This window comes from Myotis davidii, unplaced genomic scaffold, assembly GCF_000327345.1.
Source record: "Myotis davidii unplaced genomic scaffold, ASM32734v1 scaffold461, whole genome shotgun sequence".
In the NCBI taxonomy this organism is placed as follows: domain Eukaryota; kingdom Metazoa; phylum Chordata; class Mammalia; order Chiroptera; family Vespertilionidae; genus Myotis; species Myotis davidii.
The window spans coordinates 1,632,818-1,650,867 of NW_006295825.1; the positions used below are offsets into that span (position 1 = coordinate 1,632,818).

The window sequence follows — 18,050 nt, forward strand, 5'->3', positions numbered from 1 at the left end:
GGGGATGCCCACGTGCCCGCCCTTCCCCGGAGTGTGCGCACGCCCAGCCGCCGCGTCCCCGGGCTCCGGAGTCCCGCTCGCCACCCTGTTCTCGCAGTGGCTGGAATGGGTGCAAATCTATTCCCTTCCTCTCCCACCCCAAGCTCTCAGCAGACCTTCATCTGGGCATCTGGGCGTGTGCTCTCTCCTCTCAGCTCCGAGAAGCGGGCTATCGCGTCCGCATCCATGAGAAACTTTATCCCCCGTTGCTATACCGAGGTTGGGTTGGGGACTGCAGGTCATGAGAAAGATGGGTATTGTTTTGAAGAGATGTGATCCTCAGATGTCTTAAAACATTTCATATCCCTGAGTGTGGGGGGACCGTCCGTAACCCCAACCCTCCGCCCCCTCCTTTTTCTCCACCAACTTCCCAATCTCCCCCTGGCGGGCGGACGCTGGTCTGTTGGGGAGGGGCAGCTCTGGGATCGCTAGTTTTCTGGAAATGTGAGGAGGGGTCTGGGCTGCCCTTTCAGCGTAGGTGGGTCCATCTCTCCTGGACTGAAGTTGTAACTGGTCTGGTGAGTTGCTTGTTGGAGAAGTTGGCGACTTGGCATCATGCCTGGGATCGGAGCGCTTGCCTTTCCTGTAAGGCTTTTCCTGATTTCCCCATCATGCTCTTCCCCAACACTCCTTCCCCCTCTTCTTCCAGCTCTCCGCTCTTCTCTGCAGGAGTGGATCTGTTGCTGGGAGTAAAGGTTCTAGGAACCTTCCAAAATTTTGGGAAATCTGAGTTGACGTTTGGTGTGCCTCTTCTCTCCTTATGACAGAAGCACAACAACCAAAACCAAAACAAACCAACAACAAAAAAGAATACCCAGTGCATTCTAGGTCCTGGGCCCACACATTCTGCTCCCTGCCAGGCATCCATCAGACCTCAGGTGGTTTTGCCAGAAAAAAGAAGCAATGGTTTATTTCTATCTCACTTTATATGTGTCTAGAAATTTGTTGTTTTTTAAAAGATACATTTATTTCAGAGAGGAAGGGAGAGATAGAAACATCAGTGATGAGAGGGAATGGTTGATTGGCTGTCTCCTGCACGTTGGACCAAGCCTGCAACCCGGACATGTGCCCTTGACCGGAATCGAACCTGGGACCCTTGGGTCCGCAGGCCAACACTCTATTCACTGAGCCAAACCGGCTAGGGCTGTGTCTAGAACTTTTTAACGTTTCGGAGTACCTTTAAGTCTTCTAATCATATTCAGTAACCTTATAGCTCAAGTTGTATTATTGTTGTTCCTGACTTAAACAGATGAAGAGTGGGAAACCAGGACAGGTTGACTACCTTATCCAAGGTCACACTCTGAACGTCTGTGAAGCTTCGTGCTTACACATGCTGACCACAGACGTGGCAGCAGCTGTGTTGGGATCAATCTTGCTTTGGGATCCCAAATCTGCAACTAATAACTGCGAGACCCTGGGCAAGTTGCTTAATATCTCTGGCTCCAGCTTCCTTGTAAAAGAGGAAATAGAATAAATAAGATCGATCTTTCTGAGATTGTGTGTTGATTAAATTACTGCATGAAACGACACTTCATAATGCACAAAGTCCTACATATTAATAGAGATTCCTATTAGCATTACAGAAAGATGGGGAGGGAATGGACAGACCCAGAGAACTTCCCTCTGTCTGCTCATTCCACACTGACCTCTCCTTTCCCTCTCCTCTCCCCTGCCCCCTGCAGGTCTTGACCACTCAGCCGAACTGGCGTTTGCTGTGGAGCCAAGCGATGATGTAGCAGTCCCTGGGCAGCCTATAGTGCTGGGCTGCAGGGTAGAAGGGACCCCTCCAGTGCGAATCACCTGGAGGAAGAATGGGGTGGAGGTGTCGGAGAGTCCTCACTCCACCGTGCTGGCCAATGGGTCCTTGATGATCCGTCACTTCCGGCTGGATCAAGGAGACAGCCCTTCAGACGAGGGCGACTATGAGTGTGTGGCCCAGAACCGCTTTGGGCTGGTCGTTAGCCGGAAGGCTCGCATCCAGGCAGCAAGTAAGTGGACACCCTTTACTTTTTCCCCCAAATTGGGGGGTCAAGGGCATGGGGAGCCGGAGGAGCAGTTCCATCTTAGCCTTCCAGAGGACTAATTTCTCAGCATGGGTCCGTTGAGAGGTGCATAGCAGTAATATATGGTGGTGGAATTACATCATATACTCATTTAATTGATTAGAATGTGATTTGACAAGAATATAGCCAAACAGTGGAGGGGGAGAGGGAGAGAGAGGGAGCACTTTCTCCAGCTTTGTGTGTCTTAGTTTCTCTATGCCTGTATATTTGAGCTTCCTGATCCATTGAGTATGAGTCTTGTGTTTCAAGATAAACAGTTGTCCTATTTTGGGTGGTTTAAGAGATTTTTGCAGGGACCATTTTGGCTACATGGAATTTTTGTTAATTCTTACCTGAGGATATTTTTCCCCATTGATTGTTAGAGAGAGTGGAAAGAAGGGGGAGAGACACAGAGAGAGAAACATCGATGTGAGAGACACACATTGATTGGTATGTGCCCTTGACTGGAATCGAACCCGAGACCCTTCCGTTCAAGGGCCGATGCTCTAACCACAGAGCAAAGCAGGCGAGGGTGGAATTTTTAATTATGTGCTGACTTTCAGCCTGTTGGGTAGGATAAATCTCACTATACCAGTAATGACATTCTGAAGCTTGTCAACAATTTGCTTTACAAAAAATATGGTAAAATGATTTTGGAGTTCTTGCAATAATGGTATTAACATTTCTCCCACTCACCTTCATGCTGATGTGCTTTTTTAAAATTTCAGTTTTATTGAGGTATACTTGACAATAAAACCATAAGATACTTAAAGTGTATGTTGTGGTGAATTGATACCTGCTGTGCTCTTTTGAATAGGAGAGAAAATGCCAAGCAAGGGGCTTTAGCTGTAGAATTGTGCTTTGCTGGAGCTGATGGTGTGATGGAAGGATAGCTGTGTGTTACTGCCCTGTTCTGCACAATTCTGTTGTTGTTGAGTGTAGCCTGTGAACACTTGTGGTAGTGTGTTGCATAAACCAAAATTATCTATCTTGGGGAGATGGCAGGCTATTGGGTGGGGGAGCCATGGTTGGAACACTGCTCTTGAGAAACAACAGAAGTTCTGGCAGGTGTATATGTTCTCCATCTCATAGCTCTGTACTTCTCTGGGAGAGGGTTCCCTTAAAGAGGGTGCTTTAATTGGTCGACAGTAATTCCAGCTGATACTTATTAAGCACTTGCTGCATGAGGGGCACCCTGAGTGCTTTACGTGAATTATCTCACTTCGCCATCACAAAGACCCAGGAAGACTGGCCGTTCTCATCCCCCTTTCACAGGTGAGAAAACGGACACTTAGGGGCATTTGGGGCCATTCTGGTAAGCAGAGAAGCCAGGACTGCAGTCTAGGCCGTCTGAACGCTACACCCTCCACTTAACTCCTATGGCATGCTGCCTCTTTCTGTCGGATCGCTGACAACTTTCTTCCTGGCTCTGAGGGCATTTGCACAGTTGCTCTGAACGGCTGGTGAGTGATGAATCGTTCTGAGGCAGGAGCCCTCTGGTTGAGTTTAAGATGTCCCTTTGTTCTAAGGAAGGCTGATCCAGGCCCCCATATGGAGCTCTCTGGGAGGCAGCTCTGGACCTTGAGGCTGAATCACTTCTAGCTCGGCGACCCTCATGCCCTGGCCCTCCTGGCAGTGTAGGGGAAGGCTGGTGTACCCTCTGAGCAGATGGCTGGGTGTGAGGAAGAGAAGCATGGGCAGAGGGTAGGGACTGGAGGAAGCTTGTGGATGGGAGAAATGAGACTTTTCAGGCCACGCTCCCTGACCTGCGTCAATGCCGAGGGATTGATGACCTCTGCATCTGGGAGATAAATCCCAGGTGTTTCTATATAGTTAATTGTAAATGTGTTTTTCTATAAATGGTAATACTTTCAAGATGTTTGGTTTCCTTAAATGCCTAACAGTATAAAAAACTGCACTGTGGGTTCTGGCTGGGGGAAGCAGTGGTGGGTGAGGTCACCTTCGTTAAGCCTTTGGGGTCCGGGGAAAGCTGGGGGGTGTTGCCCCCAAACACTGGCAGTCTGATATGGCCTCTCTCCCCCCACAAGGCCGGTGGCCCCGTTGGAGAAGGCTTGGATATCAAGCAAGCAGTGGCTGGATCCCCTTTTCTCATTCCACAGGCGGATGTCCCTAGAAACCTCCAGAGCTGCTTAGCTGCCTCGGTTTCCTCCTTTGGGAATAACTCCCTGCCCATATACCTGCAGGCACTACAGATGTGGTGCGGCCTGGGAGGGTGCTGTGCTGAAAAGGTGTGAGGAGACCTCTGAAGCCCCACTTCTGCCTACTTCACAGGGACTGACAGGGAGTGCATGCTAAGCACCCCTTACAGACACACAGTCCACCCAGAGCAGTGGTTGGCAGACTGTGGCTCGTGAGCCACATGCAGCTCTTTGGCCCCTTGAGTGTGGCCATGAAGTTTCAATCGCACTGTATGTGCGCGCCCGCATGTGGTATTTTGTGGAAGAGTCACACTCAAGGGGCCGCAGTTTGCCGACCACTGACCCAGAGGACTAACCCAGTGAAGCAGATGGGGCCCAGGTCCATGTGGGCAGGTGTGCTGAGACATCCGGGCTGACCCCTGGGAATACCCCCCTCCCATCCCAGTGGGCTCAGACGCTGCTTTGAAAGTTGGCCTGACCAGAGTGGGCTGAACTACAGGCTGATTCCTCCGGGGCTTCAGCTCCAGGTATCTCCCTTTTAGGGTGGAGTGGGTCAGGGTCCTGGCATGTCTGTTCTCTCCGCCTTGCTGTTCCATGTGCTTATTGTTTGGGGGTTGAACATTGAGACACTTGTTAAGAGGGAACCCCTGGACAGGTCAGTCTCTCCAGGCCCAGTTTCCGCACCCGTAAAATGTACACCCTACTCTGTGAGATGGTTGTGGGGACTGGCACACCCCACACTTTGTCTGGCACGTAGAAGGGTGCTCAGTAGTGGGAGCCAGTACTTTCATCTTCATTTAAGGGCAGCTGCGCTGACATGGGAACACAAGCAAACTGCCCAAGTCTGCTCCCAGCCTCCAGCGTCCTCCCTCACTGGGATTCGGGCAGGGAGCACTCCTATCAGGGAGTGGAATTATTGGAGCCCGAGTGTGACTTGTTCCTTTTTAACCCCTTCCTGAGGGGCCTGGGGTTCTCCCAAGCCTTTGGGTACTGGCTGGAGCTGGGCTGTGAGACCCTGTGAGGCCCTCCGCCATCCCTCTGGAGGGGTCCAGAGAGGGCGCAGGGGTCACCTGACCAGGGAAACATGTGCATTGACTCATACCCGTTGAGTTCTGTTGCCTCGATGACTCAAAGAGGGATGGCTACCTACAGGAGGGGTAATAAATGGGGGATCCTCTCCCAGCTCCCCTGCTCCCCTCGGGCAGGAGCCCTCAGTTTCTGCCCTTCACTTCCGGGCCTCAGTTCTTGGTGTCAGGCCCCTGGGGGAACTGGAGTGAAGAGCTATGGGACCTAGAGCAGGACTTTCCCAAACTTTATTGTGCCTGTGAATTACCTGGGGATCTTGATACAATTCAGATTTTGAATCAGTAGGTCTAGGCCAGTGGTCGGCAAACTCATTAGTCAACAGAGCCAAAATATCAACAGTACAACGATTGAAATTTCTTTTGAGAGCCAAATTTTTTACACTTAAACTATCTAGGTAGGTACATTGTTATTAACTTAATTAGGGTACTCCTAAGGCTTAGGAGCCAAAGAGCCGCATGTGGCTCGCGAACTGCAGTTTGCCGGCCACGGGTCTAGGCCAAGGGGGGTTCTGCATGTCTAACAGAAGCCCAGGGGATGCTGACGCTGCTGGTCCCCAGGTGCTGGAGGAGAACCCGCTCCTGTGTCGTAAGCACTGGTCGGGGGTCTCTAGGCAGCACAGTGAAGTCAGAAGCACATGGCTTCAGGGCCAGAGCAAGGTGGGTTTGAACCCCATCTCTGACACTCCTTGATCATGTGTCCTTAGCACGAGTTACTTAACCCTCTTGATCTCTGTGCCCTCATCTTTAAAAAACAGGCATAACCCCATCAGCCTATCGGGACTGTGGGAGCATTAAACGAGGTGATGGTTGTAAAGGCCTGGCATCTAGGAAATGCTCATTAAGTATTATTGTTAGTGCTGGGTATTGACCACCAGTTTAGGATGAGGTTGAGCTCGTTTCAATGCTGGCTGGGTTCTCAAAAAGCCAGGATGGCCTCCCTCCCAGCCTGAAGCCATCCCAACTGGGCAGGCCCAACGGTGGCTAAGAGGGTGGGCTAAGGAGGCCACGGGTCTCAGTTTCCTCATCTTTAGAATGGGGAAATAATACTTACCAAGGAGAGATCTTATGAGGATGACCAGGATAATATGTGTAAAGAACTTAGCAGGTACAGGGCACATAGAAAGTGTTCCTTAAAGATTAACTATTATCATTCTGGGGAGGAATTAGAGGTGAGAAAGGTGATGTTCTAAGCTGTTAGTTGTGGTGGTTCCAGCAAGACCCCTGGTGAGTCCAGGCCCCTAGAAAGAGGCAGTAGGGTATGGTGAGAAGGGAGAATGTCCAGTTATAGTCCCCTCTGTGTCTACTTCAGTAAGTCACTGTTTCTCAGGCCCTCAGTTACCCACTGTAAAGTCCACATCATTCTCAACCTGTCTGAGGGAGGGAGTTTAAGCAACTAGTCTGAGATCCTCTTTCAGCAGCAAGATCCGTGGTTGTGTGGATCTGCGGGCAGTCTGGGCATAGGTGTGTGTAACCAGGTCTGGGTGGGGGTGGTCAGGAAAACTATGGGCTGGAGCTGTGGGGGAGTAGAGCTTGTGTAGAGGGGCTCATTGGACTTAGGGGGCTTCTGTCCAGTGCAGTGGGAGAAGTGGCTATCACCCTGGAGGCCTTTGTCACCTGGAGATTGTAGGCTCTGACCTGATATGTGGAAGCCAGGCTCTTCTCTCTTCCAGGAAGAGCAGCTCAGCGGAGGTAGCCCCGAGGAAGTCTCCCCCACTGGCCCTCAAACATGTCTGCCTACCCACGAGGACAGTAATCAGGTCCTGAAGTGTCACTGGTGTGATGGTGCCTAGATCTGCTCTCATGCCAGGCAGCTTACCCATATGTATGCCATGGCACAGAGGTAGGTGCAAATGGGTAAGGGTCAGGCCCTTTTACCTGCTAGTCAGCCTTCCACACACCAACCCCTTCTGACACTCCTGAGAAGCTGTAAGGTACCGTGGAAAGATCCTTACCTGAACACCAGGTGTCCTGTGTGGCTCTGGGCAAGCCAGTCACCCTCTCTGGGCTTCACTTTTCTCATTGTAAAGGTGGGTGGTTGGACTGAGGTTCATCTCTGCCCTAAGGTAGTTAGGCTTCCTTGTCATCCAGCCAACGCTTGGGACACATCTGCCTTCTTTGGGCCTTTTCCCAGTGTGATTTTGCCCCTGCTCCTCCTCACCCAGTCATTCCCTAAAGACCATTTAGCTTAGAGTAATTCCTTCTGCCCCCTGCTAAGGCAGGCAGTATTTGTGGTCTGTGGCCTTCAGGCTCAACCTTTCAGCGATGGCTGCTTGCATTGTTAAGTAACTGTTTGGTCGCTGGATAGTCCATCTGCCTCCTCAACTAGATATTAAGCTCCTAAAGGGCTTCTCTTTCTTTCGTATTTCTCACATCCCCTGCCTGTGGAGCCTGGTAAAAACTAGAGAACATGTGGCCTTCCGGGTGCAAAGCTCTGTCTCTGCTTCTCCCTTGCTTTCTCCCTCTCCCTGCCTCGTAATCGATAGCATAGCTCAAAGGAACAGAAGCTTGAGAACAGGGAGGGTCGGCAGGGGAATATAACACACTCGGGGCACACACGATCATGGGGCGGCGGCGGCTGCGTGTTTGTCTCTAGAGGAACTGAGACTCTCTCTTCCTCGCCAGATGGGGTGTGAATCAGAGACCAAATTGCTTGGAATCCCTTGTGGCAGGGTCTTGGGGTCTCCTGCCTTGGACTTTATTCCCTGGCTGGATGAGGCCTGTATGTATCCCCAGGCCCACTGGGGGAGGGCTCCCCTCACTTCCACCCGCAGGACTTGAGTGTGGAAGTCGAATGCTTCTGGTTCCCACACCTTGGCTCCACTGTCCAGGCAGCCAGCTGGCCCCTTGAACACAATGTGCAAATCTTCTCTGTTCCTGTTCCCGGCATTGTCCCTGGCCAGGCGCCTTGGCTGGGAATGTGGGCCGGTGAATAGGAGAGGCATTTGCAGCCTGCAAATGAAACAGGCCCCCAGCCCCCCTTAACCCCTTGTCCCCTCCCCACCCCCAGGGAGAAAGGACTTTTTCACTCCTGGCCTTCTTGTATTGCCTTTCTCTCTCTTCTGCAGAGTCCCTGCAGGCGTGTGTGTGTGTGTGTGTGTGTGTGTGTGTGTGTAAGAGGGAGACTTTTCACAGCAGCTTGAAGGCTGTTGTACACAGCCTTCAATAAAAGCAGGATGGAACAGAAGGGCACCAGGATGGAAAACCAAACAGCTCACTGCTGTCTTTGTTTAAACTGGACTGAGTGATTCCAAAAATGTCTGCCGTGTGTAATTAACCTATGCCCCGCTAAGATTCTCTGGCCCTAGCCTTGATGCAACAAGAAATGTAGAGACCGTGTGTGTGTGTGTGTGTGTGTGTGTGCCTAAGATTCTCTGGCCATAGCCTTGATGCAACAAGAAATGTAGAGACTGTGTGTGTGTGTGTGTGTGTGTGTGTGGGTGTGTGTGTATGCCTGTGTATGCCTGTGTATTGCCATATGTACCTGAGTATATAGGCGCATGTCTAAAGGATGTGCATGGAGCCCAAGATTGGGGTCCAGCTCTCCTTGAAGAATCTTCTTGTGGGAATCCCTTTTCCCTTGAGCTTTATTGCCATGTGTACCTGAGTGGGTACCTGAGCATATAGGCGCATGCCTAAGGGATGTGCATGGGGCCCAAGATTGGGTCCAGCTCTCCTTGAAGAGTCTTCTTGTGGGAATCCCTTTTCCCTTGAGCTTTGTGGCCAGGCTGGAGAGCTAGGGTGGGCAGAACTGGTGGGAAGGCCCGGGGTGGAACAAAGGCCTGAAGAGGGGCAAGCAGGCTGGGCTCCTGGCCAGATCACAGGGAAATGAAGGGGTGGGGTGGGGAGCGTGGACTTAATACAGGCCAGCCAAGCCACCTGATTCAGGCAGAGGGTAGCAAAATTTGATGCAAAGGGCTCACATCCGCTTCTCCCTCCCACTCACCCTTCTCCATCTCTTCTCTGGATCTTGGTCTCTCTGCTGTTTGATACTCCTACATATACTGCTCCTCATCTCTGCCTTCCTGCGAGGCCATGACTAAGGTCTTTGTCTTTATCATCCCTCATCCCTAGTTTCCCCTTCCCCTCTCTAGCTCCTTTCTTTCTATTGCCCTGTCCTTCCTCCCACCTCTTCCTCCATTTGGGGTGGTTTCTGTGTTCACCATCCTCTGCTGTGCTTGGAGGGAGATCTTCCTATTTCAGGGGCAAAGTAGGTGAGCTCAGACCTCAGCACAAAACAAAGAGATAGGAAGAAGACAGACGGTGAGGGTCAGGTCCAAAGAGGACCCAAAGGAAAGGGTCCCTGGCTTCCCCAGCAAGTCAGAGCCTCCCCAGGGGCAGACCTTCACTGGGAGGAATCTGAGAACCCTGGCCCCTGCTTGGGGCCTGTCTCTGAGCCTGGACACTGACCACAGTGGGTGGTGGGGGCAGCTCTCTGGAATGCTGGTGTTGGGTTGCAGTGCAGATGTGAACAGTGATAATGGGCAGGAACTGGACTTTCTGGTCTGGCTGCTGCCCCCAAGGCCAGTGGAATGTGAGGGGGGACAAGCAAGAGGCCCTAGGGACTTGGGGTGGGCAGATGGAGACCAGACCACCTAAATGAAGAGGAGGGGGCAGACCACCAGGAAAGAGAACCAAATTCTAGTCCTGTCACTGAGTTGCAGGCTGCAGCAAAAGTATCCTAAAATTTCTAGCCCGTGTCGGATCTTTGAGGTCTTCCCAGCCTTCAGGTCAGCTCCCAGGCATCCAGAATTGCGGGAGAAACTTTGTAGCTCTTCTGGTCCAATCTTCTCATTTTACAGACTTAAAAACTGAGGCCCCGAGGAGGTAACCTGCCCAAGCAAGGCTGGCCCTCCAGCCCGGGGAGGTAAGTGAGCCTCTGCCTTCCCCAGTGTCTCACTTCGCTCTGGTTGAAAAAAAGGGGATCTTCGTATGTCTCCCCAGGGCAGACTGGCAGGCATATTTCTCTTTTTATTAAGTCCTGATGTGCCCCAGGCTTTGTTGGTGGTTGTGGTTCTGGATTCGAATGTTAACCAGCAAACCTTGGGTGGGGTCTCCTGACATTCATGGCATATTAGTATTACAGAGGGCCTCTGAGTTTCCCACACACACTGTATGCTGAGCTGAGTGGTTCTGGTGGTGAAGTACCTAGTAGTTGTAGAAGCAGTCCTAGTATTATGGAGCTGCACTGTCTTAAGCCCTTCAAGTATTAATTTAATTCCCATAACAATTCCACTAATGGGTATTACTAGTCCTCTTTTACAGATGAGTAAACAGAAGCCCAGAATGGTTAATTAACTTGCCCAAAGGTACACAGTATGTAGGTAAGCGGGGATTTAAATCCAGGTCTGCCTGACCCAAGATTCAATGGCCTGAATCCTTAGAGGGGGCTAGAGTCCCTTGAGAACATAATCGGTATTAATGCCTCAGAAATAGAGGCAGGTACCTGGTCGTGAGCAGGGTGGGGTGCGGGAGTATTGGGAGTAGAGGACAGCTTAGAAGCCTTGCCAGCATGGGAGCCGCTTCTGGGTGGGCCAGGGAGGGCTATGGCCCCCCTCCTACCCCCACCGTCCCCAGGCACTGCTGGAGGCTCTTGGGGAGTCTGAAGAGCCAACTAGGCTGGGGTGCTCTGCTCTGCACAGAGGGTCTTACCCTAGCTGTGAGTTTGGACAGGGCTGGCTGGGGCAGAGCTGGCTGCCAGGAGAGGAAATTAGGAGGGTGCTGGGGCTGCTGGAGGTGGAGGCGGGAGTTGCTTCTTCCCACAGAGGGAAGACAAGTTACCCTCCCCCTGGGGCCTCCTCAGCTCCCTTTCCCTTTCTTGTTTCCCTGAATAATGATGCTGATTGCACCACATCTGTCGTAATTACTCTTTGTTTGAAAATTCAGAACAAATCACAGGAGAGGAACTGGTATGGTTTGAGAAGGATCCTTCTCGCCAGGGGTCCTGTTGGGGGCGGGGCGGGTAGGGACAAGCCATAATCAGGCTGGAAGAGCAAGGCCGCTGATTGTCCTTGTGCTGTCCCTTCGCCTAGGCAAGGTGGCGTAAGGCCTCTGGGAGTCACGTGCCCCTACTCCCCAACCCCACTCCAGGCCACAGTCCCTACCTGCTGTGGTGGCTGAGAGATTCTGCCCCCATCCCAACCTGAGGGTCCCCTGCCCTCTTGGCCCCCTGAACAGTGGGTTGGACAAAGGCTGCACAGTAACCTGAGCAGCACAGCAGGGAGGGGCAGTCCCAGGCGTGGTGCTGGGGTCCTTATTGGCAGGAGGAGTGGGGACCTTTGTGGGTCTCTGGAACAGGCCAGGCATTGGGCCTCTGAGGTGAGAACCAGGAAAGGGGCTCTCACTTCTCAGGAGCACCAAACCAGGCCCCCAGGAGCCTGCAGCAGCCCTGGTACCCGTGCTCTCACACTCTCTTCTCCACAGCCTGACCTGTGGTGAGGGTCTTGGTTCCAACTTCCACCCCTAACCTGAAGGCCCTTGGTTTAGGGGGCTAATAATTCCTGGAGCATGAGCCCCAGCCTGTGGCCCTGCCTGCCATGGGCACCCCTCCGTGCCCCCCTCCCAAACTAGCCCCTTCCCACCTGGGCTTGTGTCCTGCAAATACACTATGCACTTTTGTGGGGAGAAATCAAGGACAACCTAGAATTTATCCCCAAACCCTACTAGTAATGAAAGCCCAGTGCTCTTGCTGGGACCATGGGGGACTACAGACACCCTCAAGGAGCTGGAAGCTGGCTGAGATGCACATAGACTTGCATTGTGGGCTGGCTCTGGGTTCAAGCTTCCTTCTTCCCTTAAAGTGCTAGGCCTCAGTTTGTCTTTGTGGGAAATGGGAGTGAGAGTACAATCCGCCTGTCTTTCGAAGGGAAGAGGGTGAGTAGGGTCCTGCTACCCATCCACCAATGGAGGCACCCTTAGTTTCTGTTTCAGCAGGGCTGAGAGGCGGGGAGAGCGCCCAGTCCCGGAGGTGCCAGCCTTGGAGGGGACCCCTCCTCTAGTCTCACGATTATTGATTGAGGGTCATGAGAGGAGCATGCTTACCTCTCTGCCCTCCCAGGCTCCCACTTCAGCAAGAAGATGCTTTTAACATGCAAATAGTCAACTCATCCCTTAGTGACTAGTTTCCTCAGAGGTGGCAGGTGGTGTGGAGAGGGCCAGATTAAAAAATTCCTAAAGCCCCTTCCCACTTCTAAAATTCGGAGACACTGGCTGGTTTTCCTTTTGAGCACGGTTCCTCCTCCCAGTCTCTCCCCTCCCCGCCTCTCCCCTCCCCGCCTCTCTCCAGGCTCGCTCCAGCTCTCTCCTCCATCTCCCTCCATCCCTCTCGTCTGGGGCTCTCCCGGCGCGCTGAGCGGGGCCTCCTCCTTTTTTAAATGTCAAGATCAAAGTTTTGCAGGAAAAGCTCTCGTCAGTCTCACCGTCGTTTGCTGCCCCCACTCGGTGGCTGCCCTCCTGGCTCCCGCCTGCGCTCGCGTCCAAAGCGACCGGCGGGCCCTCGGGGCTCACGGGCCGTGTCCCCGCGCAGTTCTGCGTTCTGCTCTCGGTCCTGTGTGCGCTCCCGGAGCCGGGTCGCCTGCGAAGCCCGTCCCCGCGCAGGGACTCGCTCTCCGCCTGGGGGCCGAGCGCGGCAGAGAGAGGGAGAGAGAGACGAGTGGCCCCGGAGGATCCGGGCCCTGAAAACGACCCGGGCCCCCAGCACAAAGCGGCCGCTTCCCGCCCAGAGCGCCGCAGAAGCAATGTGCATCCAATTAACCCTGCGCCCCGTAGTCGCCGGGCTGTCAAGTAACCGCGCTCTGCCATCCGTGGAGCACGTCCGTGTGCGCGTGCGGACCTGTGTGTGGGTAGACCTTATCTGTGAATGCCGTGCGCCCTTGCTTCCTGGCCCCCTCGGCCTGGTATCTCGAGGTCACTACTTCCCGGGATGCGCTGGCCAGCGTGGAAGAGACTTTTTCATTTGGGAGCCCAGGAGCTCGCCCCCACCAACCGGGAGCCTGGAGCTGCTGGTCCCAGCGGGTGAAATGAAGCCGGGGAGTCGAGGTCTCGGGTTCCCAGCCCACTTTCTCATTATTGGCTTGGGGTGTAGGCCATGGATTTCTGACAAGGGGCCACAGCCAGACAAAAGTTTGTGGGCAGACCTTCCAACAGAGCCGGCCCAGAAGCAGAGCGGGTCCCAGAGCCATTCTAGAAGAGCAGACTCGATCAACACAGGGATGGGTGCTGGTCTCTCCATCAGTGCTTGGGAGTGCTCCCACCCCGGGGCAGACAGGACTGAGGAGGGGCTAAAGCTTTTTAGGTTTTGGTGGCCCTACTCTCTCCTCTCCCCCAGCCTCCTGCCCATGTTTCTCATCTCCCTGCTGTGGAAGCTGAGGCCCAGAGAGAGGGCCCTGCCCAAGTCCCGGGTGAACAATCAGCATGTTGGGAAGCGCTGGGACAGAAAGGTCCAGATGCTCTTCCCAGCACGCTGATTGGCCACGTGAGATGTGGGCTCTAACTTCAGAGCCAGGACCGCAGAGAATTGAAACCCAGTATTTGGCTTGTGGTAAACAATTCTTGGGTCCTTTTCTGCTATCTTCATCCCCTTAGGGGTTATTTTTGTTTTGCTTCTTATATCCTGGCTTGTATGGAATGTCACCTGCTACCCGCTCTCTGTAACAATGCCCTTCATTCACCCCAGCTTTTGGAGGTATCTTTAATTTGTGTTCCAAACCTTTAGAAGCCCTGTCTAATTTAGCTCATTTGCAGATTGGATTAGAATATTCTTCCTTCTATTATGTCAGGTTACCAATAATATTACATAGAAAGTCTCAAGATTGAGCCTCTTTGATATTTCTGTCCTCCTGTGCTTCTGATTTTGCTTCTCAAATCAGTCATTTTCTCATCAAACTGTGACAAAATCAAAGTAATTACAAGCAAGCTGCTAACGGTGATATGGATAGGATCAAGGCTTTCCTGAAATAAAGTGATGTAGCTTTTATTATGTCAATTCAAGAAAGATGCATTGGGTGGTGTGCCCAGCTTTGCTTTTTGGGGGGTACAGGGTCAGAAGACTCAGTCTATTCTGAGACAGAGAGTATATAGCTTGTCCCTCTCACTGGTTTGCAAACTCCTTGAAGGGAGGGGCTGGTTTCTCTGCATCCTCAGTGCCCAAAAATCCATCTTCAGTGCCCAAAAGTCCGTACCTGGAGAGGGTGAGAGAACAAGGAGCCGTGGTGTGTTAAATGGAAGGGTAGGAACACGTCCTGCCTGCTTTGGGTCCATCACCCTTTGGAGCTAAACAGCCTAGGGTAGGGGTGAGGGAGGGCTGATAAAGCTGAGTCAGGTATTACTCCCCAAGGGACTACTGGGATGGTTTCACCTAAGCCATTCTCTAAGGCTTCTGAGTCTCTATGTCAGGAGCTGAGAGTGGCATGTCTGCATCTAACTGTGCCCTGAGTCTCCTACCCCACCGTCTTCTGGTCTTAAAAGGCACCCCTATCTCCCTATTCTGTTCCCTTGAAATGGCCTTCTTCCAAGGCCCCACCACTGGCCACTTGGGGGAGGGGAGGGATTAGACTGAGCTGAAGGTGCCCCAGCTTAGGGCTGAGTGAGAAGGACTTGGCCTGGTGAGTTCAGAATTCAGTCTTGCTACCCCAGAGAGGTGGCCACTAGCACTCAGTCACCTCAGAGTGGCACACCCTCCCAGGCAAGCTGGAGAAAGTCCCAGGACGCCAGACCACTGGCCTCATCCCCAAAAGATCTAACAGGCCAGGTTCCATGCTGAGAAGCATCCCTCTGCCCTCCAGCTTCTCATGCATCCTCTTTGAGAAGACTAGGCCTGCATTGTACATGCCTACCTTCCTATTACCTTGAAAAGTCATGACGGTGATAACGAAGCATTCTGTGAATGCAGATTGCTGTGGAAATGGATAAGGGGAGAGAAGAAAAAAACAGATTCTCATTATTATACTCATTATTTTCCTATCAGAATACTCACCCACAGAGCATTATTTTAAGTTACTTATGGTCGTGGGTATGAAGAAAGAAGAGATGTGCAAGGAAACAGGCTTCCTTTTAAAGCACTTTTTCAGTTGAAAGTATTGAGTCTCTAATTAGGGCCTGGAGGCAACTCTTGCTTTTTGAATCGTGGATCATCTTCCAAAGTATAATTTATCTGGGGATTAGACATTCAGGCACTCTTGCTGAATTCCGGGCAAACTGTAAAGACACACATATAGTAATATATAGTAACAATTATATTTGTAGTTCCTGTTTGAATCATCATGTTAGTCTTGTGAACTGAAACTAATGGTCATTATAGCGTTAACATGACCTTTGATCTGCTATCGAGTTGTAGGATCTTTGGATAAATCTTTTTTTTCCCTCTAGAACAGGGGACTTTAGGCATCATTCTTTATAGTCCTTGGGCCTTTGGAGGGGGCGTAGGGTGTGGAGACGGGGGTGATGGAAGGAAGGTTAGATTGTTGGAGCTCCAGGTCTCCATATCTACCCCATCCACAGCAGGTCATGGCCTATCTTACTGTTTTGCCTTGGAGCTCTGTAACCAACCACCCACGCAGAACTAGGCTGACTGGCTAAGCAGAGGAGTGCTGCAGCATCAGGTGCTATGACGCCAAGTGAGCTTAAGGTTCTAGAGCCCTAGGCAGAAAAAAATATGACTCTAAGATGCAGATTTAGGAAAACTATAAAGAAAAACATTATGGGTCACATCTGAAGTTATGGCCAGAGTTGATTGAGGAATGGGCCAGAAAAACAATGAGCTGTACTTAAATCTTTCTCTTCTTTAAAATCATGCTTCTCACCGAAACCGGTTTGGCTCGGTGGATAGAGCGTCGGCCTGCGGATTAAAGGGTCCTGGGTTCGATTCCGGTCAAGGGCATGTACCTGGGTTGCGGGCACTTCCCCAGTGGGGGATGTGCAGGAGGCAGCTGATCGGTGTTTCTCTCTCATCGATGTTTCTAACTCTCTATCTCTCTCCCTTCCTCTCTGTAAAAAATCAATAAAATATATTTAAAAAAAAAAAATCATGCTTCTCGCCCAGCTGGCATGGCTCAGTGGTTGAACTCCAACCTATGAACCGGGAGGTCATCATTGGATTCCCAGTCAGGGTACATGCCTGGGTTTCGGACTCAATCCCCAGTGCGGGGCGTGCAGCAGGCAGTTAATCAATGATTCTCATCATTGATGTTTCTATCTCTCTCCCTCTCCCTTCCTCTCTGAAACCAATAAAAAATATTTTAAAAATAAAAATAAAATCATGCTTCTCATGTGTTACTGTTACAACTAGTGCTTGGTAATGTTAAATATGGTTGGTTGGTCACAGCAAGGAACAATTTTGGCGGCAGGGCGTGCAGCAGGCAGTTAATCAGTGATTCTCATCATTGATGTTTCTATCTCTCTCCCTCTCCCTTCCTCTCTGAAACCAATAAAAAATATTTTAAAAATAAAAATAAAATCATGCTTCTCATGTGTTACTGTTACAACTAGTGCTTGGTAATGTTAAATATGGTTGGTTGGTCACAGCAAGGAACAATTTTGGCTGCTGGTTACTCAGTCTCAATATTGTCCATTCTTTAATTTTATGCTCAAATAAATGGATGAATGGATGGATAGGTGGATGGTCCTGTTTATGAGTTTGGCTGTGAGTGGCCCACAAAGGGTTTATAATCTAGCTGTGATGACATGGGCATTAGACAAGATTGTAGCGCCCTGGCTAGTTTGGCTCAGCGGATAGAGCATTAGCCTGCAGACTGAAGAAAGGCTTGGTCCCAGGTTCGATTCCCATTCAGGGCACACGCCTGGGTTGCAGGCTCAATCCCCAGTGTGGGGTGTACAGGAGGCAGCCGACCCATGATTCTTTCTCATCATTGATGTTTCTATCTCTCTCTCCCTCTCCCTTCCTCTCTGAAATCAATAAAAACATATTTTTGTTTTAAAAAAAGATTGTAGCCTTAAAAACTGCTCCGTGATTTGCATCAAATGTGTGGTGTAACTAAGGGTTACTGTTTCAGCCCCACTGTTGATTGGAGCAACATACCAGACCTTTGTACCATTTGATGAGCCCAATAGAACATTGAACCATAGATATTACATTCTTCCTTTAGGCAGAAGTAGTCCAAGGGCCATCAGACGTGATTGGAAAGTATGTCCTTCCAGGAAAAGGACATGTGGAACTAAGGGATACTAAAGCAGGTCCGTTCTCAAATCCACCATCTTCCAAGATCATCTATCTTGTACCTACCTTCCTCTGAACTCAGTACTCTGAGGAATAGCAAAATAAGACCCTTCCTATCTTGAAGGATGTCATCTTCTCTTCCCCCTCCCCAAAGGAAAGCCGACCTTGTGTGGTGGTGATGGTGAAGAGGAGGCAGCCTGACATAGCACGGAGAATCAGCTTGTCCGTCTGCACTGTGGTTTTCTTTAGGTCTGGGTTCTAGGCTGTTACTTCGTACCTATCCTTATATATATATAAGGATATATATATATAAGGATTTATATATATATATATATATACTTAATACTGTTTAATAATAATAATAATACATAATCTTTTAGTCTAACATATTTGACTACCTTCCCAGGGTTTGAATTTTAAGAAATGTTTTCTTGACCTAGAATTGGCTTCAGATCATTCCAATAGGCTCTAGAATGCCTCAAGTGTTTGCTTTCTCTCTCATGAAGGAAAAATTTCTACTTAAGGTACATGAAAACTTTGTCACATATTAATAACT

The 18,050-nt window shown here is 50.8% G+C and overlaps 1 protein-coding gene across 1 annotated transcript in view; it reads left to right on the top strand.

The window, feature by feature from the left end:
- Positions 1 to 18,050, top strand: part of IGDCC3 (immunoglobulin superfamily, DCC subclass, member 3) — a 48,523-nt gene that overhangs the window by 6,057 nt on the left and 24,416 nt on the right. Inside the window, exons 2-3 of the mRNA XM_006770825.2 lie at positions 195 to 258; positions 1,722 to 2,027. Of these exons, the coding sequence (XP_006770888.1) occupies positions 195 to 258; positions 1,722 to 2,027 (370 nt within the window). The remainder of the gene's footprint in view (positions 1 to 194; positions 259 to 1,721; positions 2,028 to 18,050) is intronic.